The following is a 25142-nucleotide window of genomic DNA, read 5'->3' as shown; positions in this document are numbered from 1 at the left end:
CATAAGCCACACAATCCAGGTCAGATCCAATGACTATCACTGTCCACCACTGACTTTCACCGACCCCAAGGTGGCCAGTCCTCCTTTCCGCCAAATGCACATGGGCCCAGGGTAGGATCAGGGCTGGCTGGCTCTTCCCGCACCTCAGCCCGGCAGCCCACTGTGCCACATGTCTCCCTAGCACGTACCTTCGAGCACTGAGAGCTTGGCACTAGTGTTGATCTCACCCAGGCTGTTAGTAGCTGTACACTCATAGATGGCTTCATCTCGCTGCACCCGCAATGGCTGGATCCGAAGCACTGACCCTGCCCCATCATCAAACTCAATGACCTGTCAAGGGGACAGACATGGGGTCACAGCCTACTCAGGACACAGGAGCCTGCTCAGGGTCAGTTGTCCTCCCACCTTCAAAAGGTCCATGGGGAGGGAGACTGAAAGGAGAGAGTGTGGGCAGACCCTCAGCCCTGCCTACCCCTTCCCACCACAGACGCACCTCGAAGCGCTGGGAGCTGACTTTCTTCCCCTTCTTCATCCATGTGATGCGTGGCTTGGGTTCTCCTGTGGCTTGGCACACGAAGGAGGCTACCCCTCCTGACAACCCAGTCTGGTCCTCAGGGACTTTAATGAAGACAGGTTTGCCTGGAAGAGATGGAGACACCAAGTCACCACGGCACAGTCACTACAGGAATGGCCAGTGAGGCAGGTGGCAGTCATGGGAGCAGAGAGAAAGACCTACAAAGAAAACACGGACACCTCACCTTTATGCAGCGCTTAGTATGTGCCAGGCACTGTTCAGAGAGCTTAACATTTTTTAACTCTGTTAAGCATATGAGGTGGGTGCTATAACTGTTATCTGTTTCTAGAGGCCCGGAGAGGTTAAGGGATTTGTCCAATATGACACAGCTGGTAAGTGGTAGAGCTAAGATCCGAATCCAGGTGTTCGGAGTCTAGAGTTCACACTACCACTGCACCCTTCCGTTGCCCTCCCCACATCAATACATCAATTCCAAGCTCCAGGAAAAAGGCGTGCCGGAGAGCTTCTGGGAAGAGCTCCAGCTCTCCCAGAGTTGTCCCTCCCCCTGCTCTCCATCTCAGTGATGGCACCACCATCCACCCCGGGGCTCCAGCCAGGAACCGTGACTCCTCCCTCTCTCCCAGCCCCCACATACCAGCAGCAGTCCCCAAGGCCTAGACAGTCCAGTTCCTAAGTATCTCTGGATGTCTTCCCAGGTGAATGCTTTCCTATAAATCTGCCTCTCCCATCCCTCCCCCACTGACTTGGTTACTGCCTTCTGACAGTCTCCTCAAGGTGTCCACAGGGAGGCAGAGGGAGGAAAAGAAAGGTGGGGGCTCGGCCGGGCGCGGTGGCTCACGCCTGTAATCCCAGCACTTTGGGAGGCCGAGGCGGGCGGATCACGAGGTCAGGAGATCGAGACCATCCTGGCAAACACGGTGAAACCCCGTCTCTACTGAAAACACGAAAAAATTAGCCAGGCGTGGTGGCGGGCGCCTGTAGTCCCAGCTTCTAGGGAGGCTGAGGCAGGAGAATGGTGTTAACCCGGGAGGCGGCGGAGCTTGCAGTGGGCAGAGATCGCGCCACTGCACTCCAGCCTGGGTGACAGAGCGAGACTCAAAAAAAAAAAAAAAAAAAAAAAAAAGGTGGGGCCTCAGACATGGCACTGCCACACCCTCATCACCTCAGTACACATACCAGGGCCAACCTGCAGCCCCTATCCCTAAGAATTCCATCACCTAGGGTCATGAACCCAGAGAAGCCCAACCCATTTGCTACAATCTTGTAGCAATAACTCGTTAATCTTGACAGCTGATCCGTTCCCATTAATCAGGCCAATGAACAGCTCCAAAAAGGGCTAGTGCCGTGAGAAATGACCTTTTAGACCACCTGTTCGGTCCCCAGGAGCCCACGCCCAGCCTGGCACCTGGCACAGAAACGTGTGCAATGATCACAATCCTTTGCCAAGCACCCACTCTGCACCAGGTTCTTTATCTTTAGTCCTTCATTGCTATTATCCCCAGTTTACAGGCTCAGAGGAGTCAAGTCACTTGTCCAAGGTCACATGCCAATGAGGGGCACATCTGGGACCTGAATCCAGGCATGTTTGACTGTAAAACACCTGGTACGAAACAGTTCACACAAGACTGTCAGGGACCTTGACAAGAACAGAGTCAGTGGAGTGGTGGGTGGGGGGCCAAAGCCAGACCAAAGATGGCCAAAGAATGACTGGGAGGTGATGAGGGAGAGAGGGAAGTACAGGTGACTATACAGTCGGCAGCTGGAAAGGATGAGGGGGGAAGGGAGGTTTGTGAATTTTTGTTTTTCTTTTTTTCTTGAAGACAGATATGAAAGGCAATGTTTAAATACTGACGGGAGCCAGCAGAGATGAAGAAGGTGTTGATCCAGCAGAGAAGGGTCAGCAGATGGGGCAGAGTCTCCAAGGAGGAGAGGGTCTATGGGAGCGAGGTAGGGAGTAGCAGCTGCAGGTACCAGCAGGGAAGGAACTTTTCAGAACTCCAGGGGCCAGGGGCTCTGGGGGTTTTATGTAATTATTATGCAAGTCACTCACCATCTCTGAGCCTCTGTTTTCCCATCTCCAAAATAGCGACACAGGATTCTGTCATAGATGGAATGTCTGTAAACTGCTTTACGTGGTGGGCCTTCCATGAGTGAGGCCATCATTCGTATCAACATTATCAGTCTCACAGCAATCCCATAAGGTAGGTAGTATTATTATCCCCATTTAAGAGGTGGGGAAATAGAGGCTCAGAGGGTGAAATGACTGGCAAGTCAGAGTGATGCAGGCGAGGAGCCAGGCTTTGATTCAGCCTTCTCACTCCTAAGCTCGCCTATAGCCTTCCCTGGAGGGAGACCTTGGGACTGACTATGTTCTCAGAGTGCCTAGGGCAGGCTTGGGCAGCCAGCCTCGCTCAGCGAGGCTGTAGCGGCTAGAAAGACAAGGAGACACCTCAGAAGGTCCAGAACCCCCCAGCGTGCCTTGCCCTTCCCCTGAATGCCATGTGAATGAGGCGCCAGGCTCTCCCAACTGCAGCTGTCTGCAAAGTTGGCGCCTGTTGCTCCTTCCAGACAGGTGCTTTCAGACATGACTCTCCTGCTCAGGCTCCACTGGGGGTGTCTCCTGTCCCCCACCCCCATACCGCGCACTCTTCCCCCACACTTGAAGCCCTCCACAGAGCAGCTCAGGGTTCTCCATCTGCGCTGCCACACCCTAGTCCAGATACCACCTTCCCTTGACTGGCACCCCATTGGCCTAACATGCGGGAGGCCCTGCCTCCAGGCTTGCCCCATGCCTCCCGTCTGTTCTCTACTTAGTGTCCACAGTGAGCTGACAGACTCCCCCGACACCCAGCCCCATCAGAACCCTCCAAAGGCCCCCGAATCACTCTCAAAACAAAACACCTATTATGGCAGACAAAGCCGCTGGGTCTGACCGAGCTGCTCTCCCCAGAGCCCCAGCTTTGACTCCTCTAAAGAAGCAATGTCATGTTCCCTGCAGCCACAGGGCCTTTGCATAAGCTGCTGCTTCTGCCAACCTCCACTGTATCCTCTAACGTCCATTCATCCTCTGCTCTCCATTTGAATATCACTGCCTTCTCCAGTCCCCCTGCCCCCAACCCATGTGCTCAGTTCCTGGTTTGAAATTCGAGGGTAACTCCCTTGCCTCCCACAGCACTGCTCCTAGCTTATTACCTACCTGCTGAGCTTATAACTTTCACTCACGGTTTATTAGGCACACGTGTGAGGCTATTACTTTTCCACATTTTTGGTGTTTGATTAATGGCTGCTTCCCCTCCTAGAACATAACCCTGGGCAGGGCAGAGAGCATGCCTGTCTGGTTTCCTGTCCCAGTGTCTGACCCAGTTCCTGGCACCCAGGGGTGGAGAATGAAAGAAGGACCGAACTGAGAAACTGAGGAGGATGAGGACTGCGGCCCCTGCTGCACCACGGGAGAGAAACCCGGGGAAAAAGTGCCCCTCCAGCTCCTGCCGGGACCTGCAGCGGCAGAAACCGGGCGCTGGAACCTGCTGAACCGGAATGGCCGGGCGAGTGGGCCTGGGGGCGGGGCGGGGCGGGGCGGGGCCTCAGCTCCAAACAAAGAAGCAGAGAGGAGACGCCGGGGAGGAGATCCAGGTGTAGGTCACCGGCGGCCTGGAAGGAGGAGGGCCCGAGAGCCGTGGGAGGCTGGGCTGTGCCCAAAGCCTGGGGCTATCAAGGAGGCAGAACAACTCCCCTCCCTTGGAGGCTGGAGAGGAGCCTGCACCCTGCCCGCCTACCCAACAGACTCGGCCAGGCTGGCCCAGTGCAGCCCCGGGGACCAGACAGGCAGGCCCCGCCCCTCGACCAGGCCTCGCCCTCCGCTTCCCTCCAATCCACCTCCACCCGCAGGACACAGCACCGGAGACAAGGCGTCGCCCCTTTCGTTGAGCAGAGAATCTTCGGGGAGCTCAGATCTAACCACACCTCCTCTCAGCTACCAACGGGCCTGACGTTCCTCTCTCCACTCCCCTCTGAAATGTGGTCCTCCCAAGCTCTCAGGCTCACCTTTCTTTAGTCTTTTTTCTTTTTTTTTTTTTGAGATGGGGGCCTCACTTTGTCACCTAGGTTGGAGTACAGTGGCACAATCAGCTCACTGTAACCTCCGCCTCCATCTCCTGGGCTCAAGCGATCCTCCCACCTCAGCCTCCCGAGTAGCTGGGACCACAGGTGCACACCACCATGCCTGGCTAATTTTTTGTATTTTTGGTACAGACAGGGTTTCACCACGTTGCCCAGGCTGGTCTCAAACTCCTGAGCTCTGGCGATCCACCTGCCTTGGCCTCCCAAAGTGTTGGGATTACCGGCGTGAGCCACCACACCCGGCTTCTTTACTTTTTCAACAAGTATTTTTTGATCACCTACTATAGTATAGGCCCAGCACTGTGCAGAGCACAGAGCTTGGACCCACCACCCAGGCTACCCTGACAGGCCAGGTCCTCGGGCTCCTCCCTGCCTTTGAGCGTGCCCAGCCCAGCCCCTCTCTCATGTCCCACCTGACCAAGCTGCTGCAGGAGCCTGCTCTGTGTCCCATGGCCTGAGGCGCCCGGGGCTTCCCATCCCAGCACTGACCAGATCCCACAGTGTCAGGTCCCCAGGCAGGCAGCAAACCAAGCTACTTTGACTACTCTGCCCAGTGCCTGACCCACAGCTGGTGTTCAGGGAGATCTGAACACAACTTCTGAGACTGGGTCAACAGGGTGCCACCAGAACACACCAGGAGGGCCTTTCTGCCAGTTACCCACTGCCACCTGGCCTGACACCCCACGAGAGCATGCCCCCTCCCCGACACACACAGCCGCACAGCCCTTTCTGCTCAGCTCCCGGGGTATGCACGGCAACATTCTCGGGCCACCCAAACCCATGCAGGGTAGGAGGAAGTGGCCTAAGAAAGGAATAAGTGGAACTGGCTGGAAGAGGGCGGCTGCAACCACCTCCCAGGGAGGTTGTAGGGGTCCAGCCCCAGGGACAGTCAAACTGGGCCACCATCAAGGCTCTTCTATAGAGAGACTGACTGCTATTTTGTGCCTTTCCCATGGAGTACACATACACACGTACACAAAGGGAACACGGAGGCAGGGCTGTGAGGGCCAGCGAGGGCAGGGCAGGGAGCTTCTGGAGAGGCAGATCTCCCCGGCTCTGAGCAGCTTAGGCGGGGACTCAGTGAGCTCCTCTGACTGCTCCTGGTGCCCCCTGGAGCCCACTCAGAGACAAGCCTGGTTCCCAGGGACACAGCAAGAGCCCCAGGTCACGGCCTCAGATAAGGGGAATACATACTAGGTTCCAGGCACCTCGTCCACGTGACCTCAGTTAACCTTTCCAGGTAGGCGTGATTATCCGCATTGTGCAACAGGGAAACAGGCCGAGAGAGAGAAAGCAGCGGAACCTGTGGGAAGTCCCACAGGGAGCAGAGTCTAGACAGGCCACCCATAGAACAAGGGGGAGAGCATGACGACAGACGACAGACCCTGTGTGCTCCACAGGCTCTGGGGAGGAGGGAAATGACACAACAGACACACTCCCAGCTCCTCAGCCTCTGCCCACCTCTGTCTACCCCCCCACCACCCACCACCCACCCCCCACCCCTCCAGCCAGCACGCATCCTGCTCTGGGCTCCTAGGATTCTGGGTAAATGGGCCATACCCAGGGTCTCACTCCCACCTGGTCCCGGGACCCCACCTCTGTCCCATGCTGTCACGTTCTCACTGTGGCTCTCCCATGAGTTCCACAGAGAAGCCCAGCCACATTCCTGCTTCTTCCCCTAAACCCCACCTCATTATGCAATATGCCCCCATTAGCAAATGTCCACTCACCCTTCAGGGCTCCCCTCTTCCAGGAAGCCTCCCAACTCCCCTCCCAAGATGCTTCTGCCATGGCCTGTGTCACTGCACCCACCCAGCACACCCTGTGGTCACTGCTCACAAGCCTGTGCCTCCACACTACAGGTCCTGCCTGAAGGCAGGCATGCGACACGCACTTGAGATCAGCAAAAAACTCTGCCCTGGCTCAGGACACCTCTGGCCCCACAACCTCCCCTCCTGAGAAGCCACGAAGCCCGGCTGGGGAAGCTGCGCTGTGGCAGATCCTACCCCAATGTATGCCCAAATCTCCACTGGAGCTGCGTGTGCGGCACTGACGCTGGGGCCTCTGGGCTAACTCTTGGCAGCTGCTTCTCCACCCGCTTCCCTCCACTCCCCTCAGAGGCCAGGGCCCCCATTCATTTGTCTCGTTAAGAGGCCTATTGAAACACATTTGTCCGCTCCGCGCTTCACTGCCCCAGCCATCAATTCTCTGGGGGGCCTACCCTACCTTCTGCAGTGGCCCTGTCCATGCATGGCCACTTGCCCCTGGCTAGTAGTTGCCCAAGCTCAGCCCGAGACCAGCCTCAGTGCAGGGAGAGATCCAAAAGTGTGTGCAGTGTAAGACAGGCCCGGAGGACAGACCCTGGCTCCTGGGGCTCAGTCACCATGACCCCGAGCCCAGGCTCCTGCCCCATGGCTCTCTGCCTGGGAGAAGGCCTGAGTGCCCCGAACTCCCTACCTGGATAAGGCAGGATTTCAGCTTCTTCAGCTGCTTTCTACCTTCAAGACCTGGTCTTTGGGCTTTGGTTCCTAAGGAACCAGCATGGAGGTGCTTGACTTTGCTTTAAAAACTGTTCCGCCTTGCCCCTACCAATTCCTACTGGGAACTGGTGAGCCACTAAAAGAAGTCAGCATGGTGGGTGAGTGGGGTGGGTAGGGGGACAGCAAGAGACGAGGTGGATAGAAGCCTGATAATGCAGGGCCTAGAGAAGGGTTACAACCCTGGGGGCCTGGGGGCAGGAGGGACTGAAGGATTCTAAACTGAAGAGTGACATGATGATGTTTTCACCTTGTGACATGACGCTACCTTTGGAATGCAGAATGGATTAGGAAGGAAAAGACTGGAGGCAGGGAAATCGTCAGGAGGCTGCTGCGTGCAAAAGCCCAAGAGCCGAGGGTGGCTTGAATGAAGGCGGGAGAGAGAGAAGTGGATGCATTCCAAAGATATTCAGAAGGTAGAAGCAACGGAGCTTGGTGATGGATTAGATGTGGGATATCACGGAGGGAGGAGGTTGGGAGGAGGCCCAGGTTCTGACTTGGGTGACCAGGTGGGTGGTAATGCCTTTCACAGGAGAGAACGCGGGAAGACAGCAGGCTAGGGGATGAGAGTGAGGGGTACAGGTTGGAGCGCGTTGGGTCTGATGCAGTAGGAGGGCAGCTCTTCTCCCAGAATGTGTTATCTGTTGAAGCCCAGCTGGGCCATCCTTCCCCTGCCCTAGAGCTCCTGTCTGAAGGCCCTCAGAGTGCCTGGGGTTGGGTCAGCGGGGAGGGCAAGGACAGTACTTCAGTGTCCAAGAGCTGCTAACCACACCTGGACAAGCCTTCACCTTCCTGCCAACCACAGGGGTCACACCTGATAGGGCTTTCTACTCCAACCTGCCCCTGCAGGTTCCAGGCAAGCCTGGAGATACCCTGCCCCACTTCCCCATGTGATTCCCCACCTGTCTTGTTCCTTGCTCTCATCTCCCCAGCCCTCTCTTTGGTACCTGGTGCTCCCATGACCCTTCGCCCCACCCCTTGGGAATGCCTGCCCCTTCTCCTTTCCCTTCTATCTCCACCCAGGACCCAGCACCTAAGGACAAAGGGCGGGACCACGCCAGTCCCACCCACTCCAGAATGTTTCTGAATAATTAATGAGCCATTAGAAGAAAGAGCCCCGGTGGGGCAAGGGGAGAGATCTGTGCCCAGAGATACGGAGGCGGAGGTGGGTGGGGGAGCCCTACGGCCTGGTGACCCGTGGACTGACCCCAGGGTTGGCCCTGGATCACCCCTGGGCTCTGGACAGGCTGGGAACGGCCCCTTCCCCCAGGGACCTTGGCTCCGACCTCGCCCCTCCCCCTCAGCTTGCAGATTGGCTAAATCTGCCCTGTGCCCCGCCTCCCACCAGTAACCAAGCAGTGGTAACCATGGTGACGGGGCGGGCTGCGGCCAGTCTCATAGTGCCAGGCAGGGGGAAGGGCAGCAGGAAAGGGACCAAAGTTCGGAGTTGGATCTGGATGGGGACAATTCCACCCCCTTCTAACACAAACACACACACACAGGGGCGTTGCTCAGCTTCCTGCCGGCCAAACACAATCCTTCCCCCATTTCCAGGGCTGAGGAGCTGGGGTAGGGGGGATGCTCCTTTGCCTAGAAGGTCCCCATGAAAAGAGAAGGAGGGGCTCAGATCTGGATATTTGGATCCTGAGGGTCCAGCGTAGGGGAAGAGCTATGGGTGGCTCCTGCTTTTGACCCTCCTTGGGCCTATGGACACACCTGGCATCCTGGGCATGCATCCATACACATGCCCTGCGTGCCACCCCCCAATTCCCATGCCGACCCCTGGCTGTAGCTCACACTGTGCCTTCAGCACAGATCTGCAACAGTGGACACAGCACATGCACAGGCACATCACACAGTGACCACATGAATCCAGGATAGGTCTCACCCTGGCCCCGTACGACAGGGTCACGATTCGACTGCCCCACTCTGGTGCCTAAAGATGCTCCTAAGTACCCAGGTATTCCTTAGAAAGAGGCTCTCCAAGCAGTGGGGGCTCTCTAGGACAGAAGGTCTAAAGGGTTTCTGGCCATCCTGTCTCTCCTAGTAGCTGGTCTGTCCCCATCCCAGAGTCCTGCTGGGAAGGATGCCACCTTTCAACCTGGGAGATCTGCACCTTGAGGATTCAGACTTACTGTCACCATGGGCGCCTGCCACCAAACCAAGCATCACCAGTGCAGGCACAAGGGGCACCATCGTCCTCCCTGGGGCTGGCTCGGGGGCCATCCAGGGCTCTAGCTCCACAGCCAGCCACAGCCCAGGACAATCAACCTGTAATGGAGAGAAGGGCAGAGCTAGTTAGCTGGTATTTACTGGTATCCCTAATGGCCACCCCTGTCGCTTCCTGACCCCCACTGACCGACTGACCATGCAGAACCTCGTTCAACAGACCCCCCCACTACTTGGGCTGTGCAATGACCACCTAGACCTCTGACCCCAGTGACCACCCAAGTTCCTCACTGGTTCCCCAGCACCCATAAGGACAGCCCAATAGTCACAGTGGAGGAAGAAAGAGTGCAGGAGGCCTTCAGGCCATTCTCTAAACCTGAGTAGGGGGTACAGGGAGTGGGTGACATCAGAGAATGTACAGTGTGTTCCATTCCAGACCTTGAGCTTCTAACTCACCCCCATAAGAGGACAGAGAAACAGGGTCAGAGAGACACTTAGGTGGGACAGAAGACAGAGAGACAAGACAGACAAGGAGCAGTGAAGGGCTAAGCAGACTGACTCTGGAGTCTCCCTGAGATAATTATGTTGCCCCTCCTCTCCCCAGCAGGGAGGGAGAAGGTGGGAGGCCAGACTCCACAAGCACGCTGAGCACAGGCCCCAGAACACAGGCTTGTTAGCAGAAGATGAGCTCCAGGTATCAGAGGCTTCCAGCCAAAGCCACAACCCATCAGTGCTCGCCAGGACGTGCTCTTGACAAGCTGCTGCTGCCCTGCCTGGCCACCTTCGTCCTACCCAATTCCCATGGCACCTTCCCACTTCACAGAGAAACCACAGGGAGGCCTTAGTGGCCAGGAATGGGGGTGCTAGACCCTAGAATTCAAACCCCACATCTCTTCTGCCCTTGCCCCAGAAGCCCAGAGCCGAACAAGTGTAGGGAGGATGGGGTGTGAGCCTCACGCGCCGATGTTTGAGACAGGAAGCTATGCACAAAAAGACTGACTAGCCTCTGGGACTGGCTGAATGCCTCTAGGCCTTTACTCCCAAAGCTCCTGGCCTGGAGTGCCCCTAGGCACACCTGGGTGAAGCCTCTAGTGTGGCCGCACTGTACATGGGAGATACGCTGCTATCGCTCTCTGGCCCCAGGGAGAGTGAGCTCCCCAGGGTCTCTCTCCCATACCCCTCACGGGGGGCACCAGGGGATGTATGGAAGTGCCCACAAGCTCTGATCACACCACGCTCTGGGCAGAGGGATGAGACGTGGTCAATCCCTCATGAATGCTGTGAAGACACAACAGAGCAGAGTGCATGACGACGGACACGCCCTGGGGCCCCAAGTGATACCCATGGACTTCGGTCAGGGAGTTGTGATCAGACCCAGGTCCCCGCTGACCCACAGTGGTAAGAGAATTTTCAAGGTGACAGGGCAGGTGAACAGGAAGGGGCAGGGCTCAAAGGTGCTCCGGTCCTTTCTGAAATTTGAACCCTTGTCTTAACTGAGATAATCAAAGGTCATGAGGTCAGGGAGCAGCAGTTGAGCAAAGGTGTTGGACAAAGCAGGTGGGACTGCAAAGTGGGATGGGGCCAAACACAAAGGAAAAGGGGTGGGAGTTGTCCCCTGTCCCAGGATCTCACCAAAAATCTGAGACAGGAGCTGAACAACAAAGTAAGAACATTGAAGGGGCATGATGGGTGTCCATTTACACCAAGCTGGGGGGGGGGGGATCTGCTTCATGATCCCAGAGCTCAGGCGGCTGAGACCACAATGACGCCTGCAAGGCCACGCTGGGATGGGGGTCACACATCACTAAGGCCCTGCCTGAGCTTGCGCTATGGTGCCACATGCAGCCAACAATGGAGCACCTTCCCAGCGGCCATCAGGTGGTGGACTATGAGTGGCTCTTCCTCCCTGGGCCTGTGGACACATCTGGTATCCTATGCCAGGCCAGGTCATCATGGGGGTATGGGCCTCTGATGGACCATCCTGGAGCCCCTGATTGAGATACATGAGTTTATAACTCAATAGTTGTGTTGCACCAAAGGACAGGGTACAGCAGCCTTGTACCGGCATCACGGGTATAACACTATAATAGTCACAGATGTTAACTCCCAGGAACAAGCATTCCAAGCATGTAACCCCTGCCAGGCAGGCTTCATAGGGACATAGGCCCCCAGCACGAGCATATCTCCCTGCTCTGAAAATAAAATGCACAGTACAGTCATCACAGGATACAGCTCCCCAGTACAATGAGCAGAGGCTTAATCCCCTGTAGCCGCCTTGGTGCAGTAATCATAGCAGTGTAACTCCCAGGTGCAGACATCATGGAGGTTTAACCACGTGGTCTAGACATCACGTGGGTGGACCCAGAGGGTACAGTGCAGCTGCCTGATAAGGACATTACAGGGGTGCAACTCCCCATACATCATCACAGAGATGTAACGTGCTGTTACAGACATCACGGTGGGGGCAGAGCTCCCAGGAGAGCCATCGTGGGGGTAAACTCCCAGAATAGATACCCATGTGGTACAAGCTTGGATGAGAGTCTGGCCATGGGTGTTAAGAGAACTTGGGCCTCAGGTAACCCTACCCCCAACCTGGGGCCTCCAGGAACCCCGTGTCTCTGGGTTGGGGTGCTCAGGACACTTTGTTCAGATCCAGAAAGTAGAAGAGAGAGCTTCTTCCAGTGGTCCATGATGGACACAAGGACACAGATGCCCAGGGAGATGGGGAAACACAAGGGACACACACAAACACATTCTCAGGCAACTACTCGGGCAACCACACAGCTGTACGAGCCAGGGCCTCTCCCTCACCAGCTCCTGGTGAAAGCAAACTGCCTCCCGCCCCGGACTCCGGGCACAGAGCCTGCCCTGGTGTCAGGCGGTTCAGGCCACTCCCAGCTCCAGGGCCTCCCTCATCAGAGCAGAGCAGCCCTGGATCCCCAGGCCTGGCCTAAAGTCTAGACCTTGGCCCTACACCAGCCCCCAGAGTCCCAGGGTCACCTGCGGGGAGAAGGTGGGAAAGGAACAGGGGGCAGGGCTGCTGCTAGCCTGAATGCGGTTGCAAGGCTGAGCATCTTGTGAATCCATGCAACGGTCTTCACAGCAGAGCACCCACTTCACCAGCATGGCTGGGTGAGCCTGGGCTTTCAACAACCAAGATAAAAACAAGGCCGGGGCACTTGGGCACTCAAGCTCGTCTCTGAATTGCACTGTGGACCATCCGTTCTGCCAAGCTGACATACTTGGGCAGGAACACAATTACATACGGTATGATATTATAGAATATAATTGGACACAATTTTTCCACATTCAGAATGGTTTTAATATATCCTTTTCCTTTGCTACGTCAGTGTAAAGCTGCCAACTGCCCTTTCTTGGGAAGAACTGTCCTTTATTCTCAAATTTTGTCCTTGGTGTTAAAATGTTCTCTCCTGTATGAAACGATGGGGATAGCAGGTAACAGTTGTTTTTTTATAATGCCTTTACTTGGCAAAATAAAAAATTGCCAACCCCATGTCTGGCTCTTGAGTACTTTTGGAAATTGTATTGGTTCGTGAAACCAAAGAGCCTGGGAATCACTGCTTTGAGGGAAAAGGAAGAAGCAGGCACTAGAGCAAGCCACAGTATTTGCGTATGAACGTCACAGAAGGTTCATGTTACAAAACACAGAAGCCATGTCACCTCCATGCAGCCCACCCTAAGCACCCTGCCAGCCTCTGTGGGGGCCCAAGGGACCATGTGACACCAATGATGGGGGGTTCCCTGGCTGGAGAACAGCTGGGATCATTCCTGAGTCCTCGCCATAAATATGCAAACACAGATTGATTTGTTTCCTTGGGCAAGCATTATTATTCGCAAATATTAATTAGTCTCCAGATACCACCTGTTTCTGCAGCCTCCCCCACCTTACCTCCCCAGGCCAGGACCCTGGGGCCCAGAAATGGACATGAGCAGAAGGAGGGGTAACCAGGGCCCCACAGAGCAGACGGCCAAGAGGAAAGGCCAGCGCTTGGGCAACGGGAAGGAAAGCGCCTGTCAGCAGGGCGAGCTCTGAGCTGTTCATCTTCTAACCAGCGGGCAGCTAACCGAGCCCTTTTGTCATGTCCTGGACAGTTCACCGCGTGGCACTGCAGCAGTGGCCGCGGAGGCGGAAACAGGCCTTGTTAGACTTGGGAAGGGAAAACCAACATGTTTCCAACTCTCACCAAAGCAACCACTGGATTATGACAGGAATAAATCACAGTCTCAGCCAGGACCCCTGACCTAGGGAAGGAGGGGCCTGTGGGGAAGAGGGCGAGGCCGCCTTCCCTCCTCCAGCCAGTTGGCTGGAATCTGTGAGCGGAGCCAGGAACAGCCCTCCCTCCCACGGCTGGTATTGGGGCTCCCACCAGCTGGACTGAGTCCCACCCTGTTGCAGCTCTTAGTTTTTCCATCTCACTGAGGAGTGGAGGGGAAGATTAGGAGGAGTGTCACAGACTCGGAGGGGGCAGAGGGTCAGCAGGAGACTAGCTCTGGGGGCAAACAGCCACAGGGGACCAGCAGAGGTATCTTCCTGCAGTTGTAATCCCTAAGCCTCCAGGCCCCTTCCTCTGGGGCTGGGGTCCTTCTTGGATTACTGTTCCCCAACTTTGCTGCCTCCAAGCCTCTGTACTTGCTGTTCTGTCTACTGGAAAAAAATGACCTTCTCCTGCCCCAGCACTCCTCACCCCTCAAAACTCTGCTCAAGTGGCCCATCACTGTCCGTCTTCCCCACTGACCTGCCCCAGTTTTCCACGTTTGTACAGCATAGTGAAAGCAGCAAGAGGCTGTAGACCAGAGGTTCTCAATTCAGGATAATTTTGCCCCCATGGGACATTACACAACGACTGGAGACATTTTTGATTGTTGAGACTGGGGAAAGCGGGGAGATGCTACTGGCATCTGGTGGGAAGAAATCAGGGATGCTGCTAGACACCCTACAATAACAAGCCCCACCCCCACAATAAGGGGTTATCTGATCCAAAATATCAACAGTGCTGAGGCTGAGAAACCCCAACACAGACAACAAGATCCTTTGCCAATTGAGTCTAGAGCCTGACCTGGCCCCTGCCCCAGAACCCAATCCCCTGGGCACCCTGGGCCTTGTACCCATGGAAGCTCCAAGCTGGCTTAATTCCTGTACTAGCTGGCACCTGGCCTCGGGACCTCAGAGTACCTTCCCCTGTACCCCCATATCAGCCCTACGCAGCTTCCAGAAGTCAGGCCCTATAGCACACCCCATCTTCACCCCATCAGACATGCCATCAGCTAGTGGCCTCCCCAGAGGACAGAGGGCTCTACCTTCAGGTACCTCTTCTGGCAAGACTGGACTTCAAGGTAGGTCAGACCATCATCTGAGGATGGAGAGGCGAAGAGACACATGATGTCCCTACACCCACCCTCCCCATCTGACCTTTCCAGCCTGTGACATAGCCCCTCTTGCTGCACTCTCTACATAACCCCAGTGCCCATCTCACCAAGCATAGGGCCTGAACTCCAGCAGACACCCAAGACACACACATTTCCTTCCCCTACCCTGGCCAGACCCATCTCTTCCACAGCCTTGTTAGTTCAGCCACCCGTCCGGATGTTCAGTGGGCAGGGTGATGAACAAGACAGTCAGAGGCTCTGCCTTCAAGGAGCTTACAGAGAATGAACAGACCCACTGAGTTCTTGGCTCAGGATGGCCCAACCAGAACTCATCTGCCCCAATCCCACTCCTCCTCCAGGGTGTCCAGTCTTGGGGACAGCCCTACCATCTGCTCAGTCACCAAGCCCGCAAACCCTCCTTAAATGCTCCCTTGTCCTCATCCCACACATCTAACCCATCAATAAGTTTGAATATGCCCTGCCTCCATCCTCACTGCCACTATGTTAGTAAGACCTCATCACTTCCTGCCTCTTTGGTGGGCTTCCTGCCTTCAATCACTCCCTTCCAACCTGGACTGCACACAGACCAATGCCACCTTTCAGCACATAAAAATGCAAATCTGCACTTTTGTTTGCCACTTTATTCCAGAGCAGGCACTCAGATAGTGTTCCATGAATGAATGAACAGATGGGCAATGGACAGATGAATGCATGGATATTGCTTCTCTGCTTAAGAACCTTCAATGCTGCTGTATAGCCCTCAGAAAAAAGTCTAACATCTTTAGCCTGACATCCAAGGCCCATGATGCTAACTCTAAACCAACTCGCCAACTTCATTCCCTACAACTCCAGCCCACCCATTCTGTGCTTCTAACAGAGAGGAGGACAAGGGGACCTCAGAGAGATGCAGAGGACATGCCCAGATCCTGCAGGCACCATGCTCTTTCTACCACAACCTACAGTTGATGGGAACAGTCCTTTCTACAGAAACGTGGTGAATGGAGAAGCAGAAGATAGATCCTGGTCTAAGTCCCAGGACATCACCAGAAGCCTATTTCACACCTACAGTAGCTGACGAGCTGTATGTCATTCCCTATCCACCTCTATCATCCACTCCAGCCAGAAACTCAGGCACCATCCGTGACACCTCCCCTCCCTCATGCTCCGCATTCAATCCTTCACCATGTCCTGTCTACTCCACCTTCCTAAATAGCACTCACATCCCTTCTCTCCACTTCAGTCACTGCCTTCCTGGTCCATGCCTCCACATCTCTCACCAGTGCTCACTGGATCATGTCATGCCCCCTGCTGACACCCCCTACATAGTTCCACTAACCCTGCACCAAAGTCTAAGCTGCTCAGCCTGGCCCACAGGACCCCTACGCACTCCTGCTCCTGGCCACTTCTTGGGGCACACTCACCAGGTCTTTGCTTCTTCACCCCAGTCACTCTTGCTGGATACTCAGCACCAAGGGCAGGGCACCAGGGCCTCCGCTCCTTTCTGGACAGAAAGGAAAGCATATGAAAAAACATCAAGAATTTCATCACAGCAGCATATGTATTGACACAGAAAGACATTAAAAATTTGCTGTTTATGCAGAAAAAAAAGCAGGTTATGGAAATGTTCATGTAGAACCATCCCCATCTGGTAAAAATGCCCATCTTTTCCCTTCACTCCCTCGCTCATTCATTTTGATACTCCCTGAGCACCTACTATGTGCTAGGCATCTTTGCAGGCACTAGCCATATAGTTGTGAGCAACACAGACCAAGTCCCTGACCTCAGCAATAGACTTTGTGGCCCAGCTCCTCAGCATGACCCCGGAGCCAAGCAAAGTCAGCCCGTCCCACCTCTGCGGCCCTACCTGCCCATGCTCTCCTCCTGCCAGCATGGGAACTTCCTCTTCTGATCCTCAAATGTGCCAAATTTCTTCCTATCTCCCAACCTTGCCGGTGCTGAATGCCACTGCCTGGCACAGGCTACCCGTGTTCCTCCGGCCAATTTACCCTCGGATCTCAGATCCAGTGGCACTTTCTCAGGGAAGCCTTCCACAATGTCCCAGACTACCCGCCTGGACCTTGGCTTGGAGCTGTGACCACAAACATGACTCTTTACATATTTTTACAATGACTGAGTCACTACCATAAGCTTGACAGGAACATGGACTGTGGCTGCCCAGCTCATCTCCATATTCCCAGCACCTGGCTGATAGCCGGCACGTAGTAGGTGCTCAGTCAATATACACTGAATGAGTGGATGAACGCATGAATGAGTTCAAAGAAAACAGCCCAGCCTGGAAGAACACACTCCAACATACATGCCAGTCTTCAAAGAAGCTTCAGAAGCAATATTTATTTTTGCCTTTCTGCTTCTCTATAATTTTCAAAATGAAGGTGTGCCCCTGGATGCCTCCTCCGCTGGCACACATGCAGCGACAGAGCCCAGCCCCTTCCTTCTAGAGCCATTATTGAGCCCCCACCAGCGTGGGTGCCATCCTGAGTGCGGGGGGGGAGGGTCAGACACATCCACACCACCTCACAGAAGCTCAGCTGTTTGGCCTACTCGACGCAAGCTGCACCTTGTAGCAGGCTTCTCACCTCATGCCCCCACATGCACAGTGATCCTCGCCCCACTCCACTCTGCCATCTTGGCTCCTCCTATAACGGACACAAAGAAACCACAGTGGGAGGGTGGTGCATGGAAATGTCCTCACTGGCCCAAGACTGACCCTCATCATGAAATCAAGGACACACCTCTGCACCTGGAAATTACCCTCAAGTTGCACTAACCACCTCTGCCAATATGGGGGTGCTCTCATGGACTGAAGGCCATCCCAACTGACGCAAGACGGCCCTCACCAGCTCACCGACCCAGCCTCTACTGCCCCACCTACCTGCACCAGAACCCGTGGCCCTCTCTGCATGCTTCCCTCCCAGCTCCCCAAGTCGAGTTTCTCGTTTCCAGCGGCTGCTGCTCCCAGCACACAGGCTGCCTGGCGGGTCTGGCCAGACAAACCAGCTTCCAGGCCCCAAACTTAAAGGCCCATTTGTCTAGAGATGCCCGCAGGGCCTCACAGTATTCAAGTGAGGTTTTTGGCTACGCCATTGTGCAGAGACCCTGGGCAGAGGGGCAGAGTCCAAGGCAGGGAACTGGGTAATGGGAAAGGCCTCCCCCAAGCTGGCCAGGCGCTGCTGCCACACCCAGGGCCATAGCAGGGTCTCGTGCTTGGAATCTGAGATAGGCCCTACATGGAGCAGAAGCCACACCTGGAAACAGGAGTGTACCCAAAGCGGCCAGGGACCATTTTAGAAGACTAAACATTTGCAAAGACCCAGAGGCACACAGAACAGCGTGAGGGCAGGATCCTAGAAAAGCCAGACAGTAATTTTGATCCACATCAGTCTGGGATCAAACTGATCTCAAAACAACCTATCAGGCAACCAAATAAAGACTCAGATTCACCAACTGCAGCTCCCAGAACCACTCTACACTCACATTGGGACAGAGCCCAGAACAATCAGGACAACCAGATACACCCCCAGAACAGAGCTGGCACTGACACCTGGAAGGTTGACTAGAAAGCTACTCAGAAAGGGCCGGAATGGTTCAGGACCCAAGTTAGAAATCACACTGCTGGCCAGTCACAGTGGCTCACCCCTGTAATCCCAGCACTTTGGGAGGCCAAGGCAGGCGGATCACTTGAGCCAGGAGTTCAAGAGCAGCCTGGACAACATGGCAAAACCCCGTCTCCACAAAAAATACAAAAATTAGCCAGGTGGGACTACAGCTGTAGTCCCAGATACTCAGGAGGCTAAGGTAGGAGGATCGCTTGAGCCCAGGAGGTGGAGGCTGCAGTGAGCCATGACTGCACCACTACACTCCAGCCTGGGCAACAGAGTGAGATTCTGTCTCAAACAAACAAACAAAAAAAAAAAAAAAAAGAAAGAAAGAAAGAAATCACACTGCTTTGCACCCAGAAAGGCCTCAGAAAGGGTGAAGTCCACAGTCATGTCCAATATCAAGAAAGAAAGCCCTTGGGGTCAACCCAGGGCTGGCCCCAGCAGGGTTCCCCATCATCTGCCAAGCCTGAAACTTGGCAAGTAGATATCTAGGGGAATACAGGCACAGCTGCCCTCTGGAGCAACCCCCAGAATGCCCCTGTGGCTGCACCGGGAACAGTCCCCAGAAACAGCAGCTAAAATACTGCTAAGGAGCTAAAACCGGAGTTCTCAGACCTAGAAGTCATGGTCCCACAGAGACGTGGTGCATCTGGACCACAGAGGCAGATGCTGGTGGAAAGAGCCTCAGTAGGAGCCCAGGGCCCAGGGAAGGTGGAAGGAAACGGAGAACTCAATACCCCAAGGCTGCCCCTTCTCAAAATGCCCTTCTACCTACCCTAAACCTGGAGTCTCTTCTGCAGGCCTCACCTCTAGTCTTCTCAAGCCCACCACCTGAAGGTCAAACACCTGAGCAACATTCACAATCCCATCGATAACAATGGGGGCTGGGCACCCCCTTTGTTGAGCTCCTCGACCTGCTAATCTCAGCCCAGAATTGCAGCAACCTTAGGCAGACAGGTACCCTAACCTTAGCAGTCTATCTTCTTATTAAAGGCAACCTCATGTGACCCCTGATGGGAGAGTGGGTTTACACCACCCCTGTTGAGGATGATTACAGTAACTGCAAACACAGACAACAGTACTCACTAGATGCCAAGCCCTGTGCTATGCACACTTTATACATACTATCTTTAATCCCCATAACAACCCTTATAAGGCATGGGTTTTTATTATAATCATTTGACAAATGAGGAAATGGATTCAGAGAGGTTAAGCCACTTGCTTAAAGTCACGCTGCTAGTAAACAGAGTCCAACCCTAGCAATATAAAACTCGAGCTCTTCCCCACTGTCGGAGGTTACTTTCTCTGATGGGCACAGCTCTACGCTCTCACACAGCTCTCGCTTCTCTTTGTCCGGGCCACATTTCTCTCCCATACCCTCACACCAAAGCCCCTCCTTGATGCGCCTCCTGCACTGAGCCTCAAATGCCCCAAATACCTCAAGGGCCACATGTCCAACTAAGAGCTTATTCTCTGCCCCTCCTCACCAAGTCCCTAACTCAGTGAAGCTTCAGGGCCTTCAGTGAAGGCCCGCTCAACCACTCCCAGGAACCTGGACTCCTTCCTCTTCCTCTCCTTCACTCCCACACGCAATAATCATTCTGTCCTGACAAGTGTGCCTTCAAGATGGCTCCATGCTACCACCTATCAAAGCCAGCATCTTCTCTTACCTTACTTACCTGCACCTCTTGCCCCACTGGGCATCCTGTCTCCATCCTTTTCCCATAGCCACAGAGCATTTTCTGGAAACATAAACCTGACCACCGCACACTCCACCCTCCCTATCCAAGCTTTAAGCTTGGTGTTTTCTCTCTGGGTTCTCAGAGTAAAATGATAGGTACTTAACAGAGCATTCAATGCCCTCTGTGATCTGCCACATCTCTGAATACCTCACAAGTGACAACACCTCCCAGTCTTTATTCATACTGTTTTTTTTTTTTTTTTTTTTTTTTTTTGAGACGGAGTCTCGCGCTGTGTCACCCAGGCTGGAGTGCAGTGGCGCGATCTCGGCTCACTGCAAGCTCCGCCTCCCAGGTTCACGCCATTCTCCTGCCTCAGCCTCCGAGTAGCTGGGACTACAGGCGCCCACCACCACGCCCGGCTAGTTTTTTTTTTTTGTATTTTTAGTAGAGACGGGGTTTCACCATGTTAGCCAGGATGGTCTCGATCTCCTGACCTCGTGATCCACCCGCCTCGGCCTCCCAAAGTGCTGGGATTACAGGCTTGAGCCACCGCGCCCGGCCTATTCATACTGTTTTTTATCTACCTCAAGTCCTTTCTCTCTTCTTCAAACTCCTATTCATCCCTTCAAACCCAGTTCAGATCACTTCTTCTTGGTCTCCTCTGGGACTCATCTCACCCTGACCTCTGAACTCTCCCCTGTCTCTTGATGAACTCTTCCAATGTTCTAACTCAACTCAGAACTGCAGCTGCTTTAGTTGAGCAGATGCCTGAACCTTAGGCGTGGGCTGCCTCTTCTACATAGTTGTTAGTCCCAAAGGAAGCAAGGCAGCCGGGGCTGAAAGTGCCTACCCCGGGGTCTGGCACACAGTCAGCAATCAATAACAGGTAACTGAATTGCTTTTGCATTCTCATGGTGCAACCTGCTCCCCCAGGGACCACGAGCTTCTCGAGGGCAGGGCCCTGGCTGCAAGCTTGGACCAAGCACACAGCAGTGTCAGTCACATGGGAAGTGACTGCCACTGCTGATGATGCACTGCCACACAGTTCCCTTGGATTCTTACAACAGCCCTGGGACCAAGTCCGGGTTGGATTAGCTGCCCCATTTTACAGGGAGTGAAATTGAGACTCAGGGAGAAAGGGGCCTCTTTGAGGCCTGAAGCTGGAAAGTGGAGGAGCCGTGGTATGTATCACAACCTCTATTGCAGGAGGTCTGGGTCCCCTCCTCCCCGCCCCCAGTGAGGACCCTTAAAGCTAGACTCCCATAGTTCGGGCTGATGGAAAAAAGGGTGGACTGTGCCCAAATTGCCAGGGCTGGTATTTTGCTGCATATCAATACGATTACCTACAAAAGATGTGTTGCTAGTTTACATCTGCTGCAGTCTATAACTCTGCCCCGCCAAATTTCTTCACCAGCACCCAACCACCTCCTCCTCTCTCGGCAGCCCTGTACACCAAGCCAACCTGCACAGGGCACACAAAGCTGGATAAAGGGGGGAGGTATCAGTAGTTGCAAGAGGAAGGAAGAAAGGGAGAAAGGAAGGAATTATGTTAAAACAATTTTCTTGTTGAAAGAGGGAAGAGGAAGAGCAGTTGGAAAAAGAAACTAAAAAAAAAAAAAAAAACACACACTATACAGACACTTCAAATGATGAGGGAGACTGAGCAAGTAAAATGTGCAAGAAAGTGCATATACAAAAATGCACAAGGATGACTGTGCATGTGCACAGGTGTGCTGCGAGTGTGCAGGCACAGATTGCTTGAGCCCTGGCCGGCATGCGGGTCCAGGTTTGTGAGTGGGGTCAAGAAAGCAGCTGAACAGGGAGTGTGTGTGGGGATGGAGGGGGGTGAGCTGAGTGTGGAAATGAAGGCAAGAGGGTACGAGAGAGTGTGGCCTGTGCCTGGGGCTGAGAATGTAGGGGGTTGTACTTGGGGAGTTACACCTGCTCCTTCTCGAAGCCCTAGGCTCATTCATATAATCAGTAAAAAACAGGGATTTTCATGCTCCCTGAAGCAAGAGTTAATAAGGCGCTAAGCACAGAAATTTCCTTAGATAGCCTGTCAGAACTCTCTTCTGGATCCCTCAGATCCCCGAAGCCTCCCAAAGGATCCCCCATCAGATCTTCCCTTCTCAGCAGATCTCTCCCCATGAGCACCCGCCTGGAACCACCACCCCATATCCTTTTCTACGCCTCTCACCCCAGTGCACTTCCCTAGTTCTTAGGCCAGATCTGGCACCAGGTCGCTCTGGATCCCTGCCCTTGTTCCTTCAGAAGTGGAGCCTTCCTCATCCTAATCCAGTCTCCCGGCCCTGCTCTGTGGCCCCTCAGGGAGATCCAGACAACCCGCAGGCTGGGGCAGCCTCCCTCTCCCATTTCACAGCTCAGGCAGGTAGCGCTCCCCACCCCCAACCTGCTCCAACTCAGGGGCCCTGCACTGGGGGGCAGGGGGGTTTGAAATGGGGAGAAAGTCTAGCCCCTCCCCCTCCGAGGTGGAAGAACCAGAGGGGCAGCATTCCAGGGAAATGGGGGGGGGCGCCTAGCACAGAGGGTGCAGAGACACCAAGAGATGGGTGAGAGACAAGAGGCAGAGAGAGACTTAGGGAGGGAGACAGAATCCAGGGAGAGGAAACAGAAGAGACCCAAGGGGAGAGAACAGAGAGACTCAGGAACAGGGAACAAGATGACCCAGGGAGACAGAACGGAGAGACCTGGGGAGAAAGAACAGAGTGATCTGGGGAAAAAGAACGGAGACAGCCGGAGAGACCCTGGGATTGCAGGGGCACTGACACGGGGAGGCAAAGACGCCAAGGAAAACAGAAAGCAGCCGAGACAGAGACGTGGGCACGACGATGGGGAGCCGGCACGGCACGGGACGGAACGCGGGGCAGCCACTGAGTGAACTTTCGGATCGGGTCCGAGTGGCCACGTCCTCATGGGACAGGTCGCTCCAGGGCCTCCAGGGCGTTGCACCCGGTTGGGGGCGGGCACAACCCGTTCAGCCCCTCCCCAACCCGTGCTCGCGAACGAAGGGGGTGGGGGGCTCCAAACTCGCGCCCGGCGCAGCCCGGGACCGCACGTGCGCCGGGGCCGCGAGCGAGACCCGGGCGCGCAGGCTGCGGATCCCCCTTCGGCTGGGAGGGGGCGCCTGTGCGGCGGGGGCGGGGGCGGGGGCGCGGCCTGGACCCGCCCGGAGCCGGGGGCTGAAGGGTCTGAGAGCCGCCCCCGAAGCGCGTCCGCGCTAGAAGGGGGGACGAGGCGGGACTGATGAGGGGGAGCAAGAGCGCAAACGGGAAACTTTGCGCTGGGCGGGGGAAGGGGGGGGGCGGGCTGCGGCTAAGGTGCGGCGGAGAGGGAGGGAGGCAGCGAGGGGCGGCGGGGAGCGAGCCAGCCGGCAGCGCTGGGGGCGCGTCTGCCGCGGGGTGAGCGGGGAGGAGCCGCCAGGCTGGGGCGTGGGGGGGCTTCGCCGAGGCTGCGGGCGCGGCAGGTGGGGGCGCGGCCCGGCCTCAGCGGCGCCCTCGTCCCCCCGGGACCGCCCCCAGCTCCGCCGGCTGGACTAGCGGGGAGGGCAAGGAGAACGGGGAAGAGACGGGCGCGGAGGGGGCTGGCGGGGGGCCTGGGGGTCACTCACCGCCTATCCAGGGGCCGTCGGTCCGCATGTCCCCCCGCAAGCCGCTGGGGCCGCTGCTCCCACTCCTCTGCCGCCGCCGCCTCCACCTGGTCCCGCTCCCGCCACCGCCACCCGAGCTGGAGCCGGAGCTGGAGCCGCCGCCTCTGCCGCCGCCACCGCTCCCGCCGCTCCCGCGCCAGCTCCAGCCGCGCGCTCCCCTCTCGCTCGCGCCCGCGCCCCTGCCCCTGCCGTGCGCGCCCCCGGCGCCGCCCCTCCCCTCGTGCACTCTCGCTCGTAGAGCCGCGGAGCCGCGGAGGCCCAGAGAGGCCACAACTCAACGCCAAGTCGAAACCGACCGGAACCTCAATGTTGAACCCGAACCCCAATAATGAACATGGACAGACCAAACTCTGATACTACATCCAGATCCTTCTAGTGGCTCCCAGTCCTAGCATGAACCTAATACCACTCTAGGACCGCATTTCCTCCCCATACAGATCTGAACCTGATACTGAGCCTACACCTTGCCCTAAACCCAATATTGAGTCCAAAGCCCTTAATCTGCCCCCAAATTAGCACAAGTAGGAATTTTGTTCTGAACCTCTGTACTGATCCCAAATACCAATTCTGACTCTAAACCTCTTTATTACTCTACCTGCCCTAACCTTGATAGTGATGTTAGCACCACCTCTGGACCTTAAATGGACCCCTGTGCTAATGCTCAGCCCCCAGTCCCTAAATGAACCCTAAAGTCCAAAAGCTACCTTGCTATGGACCCCAATTCTCTCTCTTCTGAACCCCAAGCCTTACATAAAACTCCAGTACTGCTCTCCCATTCCCAGATCAACACCAATGCACTCTGAATTGGGATTCTCAATTCCAGAGTTGGGATTGAGTCACCAGAAAAGGACCCCCAAACAAAGATACTGACCTGAAACCCCACCCAACCTTGAGACCATTTAGGACCCTAAACCAACCCAGCTTTAATAATAATCTTGGAATCCAAGATGAGACTGGCTTTGCAGAAACCCCACACAAAGCCCCTTCATCCTCATGCTCACCCTCCACTTCTCTGACCTAGTGTCAACCCCAAGCAGAGGCTGGCTAATACCCCAATATTATACCAATTCCAACTGTGAACCTTACATTGGCCTCGGAATTAAAGACGTGATAATGCCCTCCAAGTCAAATTTAAATCTCAGTATTGAGTTTCTGACTTCTCATATCAAACTCAAATGATGACCCTAGAAATGTCTGGGTGAAACCAACAACCTACCTGAAGATTTATTCCAAGACCCACTGATCAGAGGGATTTGATGAGCTTCAACCCAAGAGCCCCTGCCTCCAGACCCCGCCCCCATGCAATCCATGCTACAACTACTCAAGAGTCAGCCAAAGCCACACCAGTTCTTTCCTATCTACCGCCCCGCCCCCCCACCCCCCACTCCCCCATTCTCCCCCACTGCTTGCTAGGCTTCACCATGA

The 25142-nt window shown here is 55.3% G+C and overlaps 1 protein-coding gene across 2 annotated transcripts in view; it reads right to left on the bottom strand.

Moving 5' to 3' along the window:
- PTPRF (protein tyrosine phosphatase, receptor type F) overlaps window positions 1-23844 on the bottom strand; it is a 93921-nt gene extending 70077 nt beyond the window's left edge. The window contains exons 1-5 of one of the 2 annotated variants that reach the window (XM_025377924.1): window positions 23679-23844; window positions 16170-16249; window positions 9327-9462; window positions 494-639; window positions 189-330 (exon numbers count right to left, since the gene is read on the bottom strand). In XM_025377924.1, coding sequence (XP_025233709.1) covers window positions 189-330; window positions 494-639; window positions 9327-9417 — 379 coding nt within the window. In that variant the 5' untranslated portion in view covers window positions 9418-9462; window positions 16170-16249; window positions 23679-23844. The remainder of the gene's footprint in view (window positions 1-188; window positions 331-493; window positions 640-9326; window positions 9463-16169; window positions 16250-23678) is intronic. The other variant, XM_025377933.1, reaches the window with a different exon arrangement.
- Between the last annotated feature and the right edge of the window lie 1298 nt (window positions 23845-25142).

This window comes from Theropithecus gelada, chromosome 1 (genome assembly GCF_003255815.1).
Source record: "Theropithecus gelada isolate Dixy chromosome 1, Tgel_1.0, whole genome shotgun sequence".
NCBI classification, from domain to species: Eukaryota; Metazoa; Chordata; class Mammalia; order Primates; family Cercopithecidae; genus Theropithecus; species Theropithecus gelada.
Note: the sequence above shows the minus strand (reverse complement) of the source record. Positions and strands in the feature narration are given on the sequence as shown.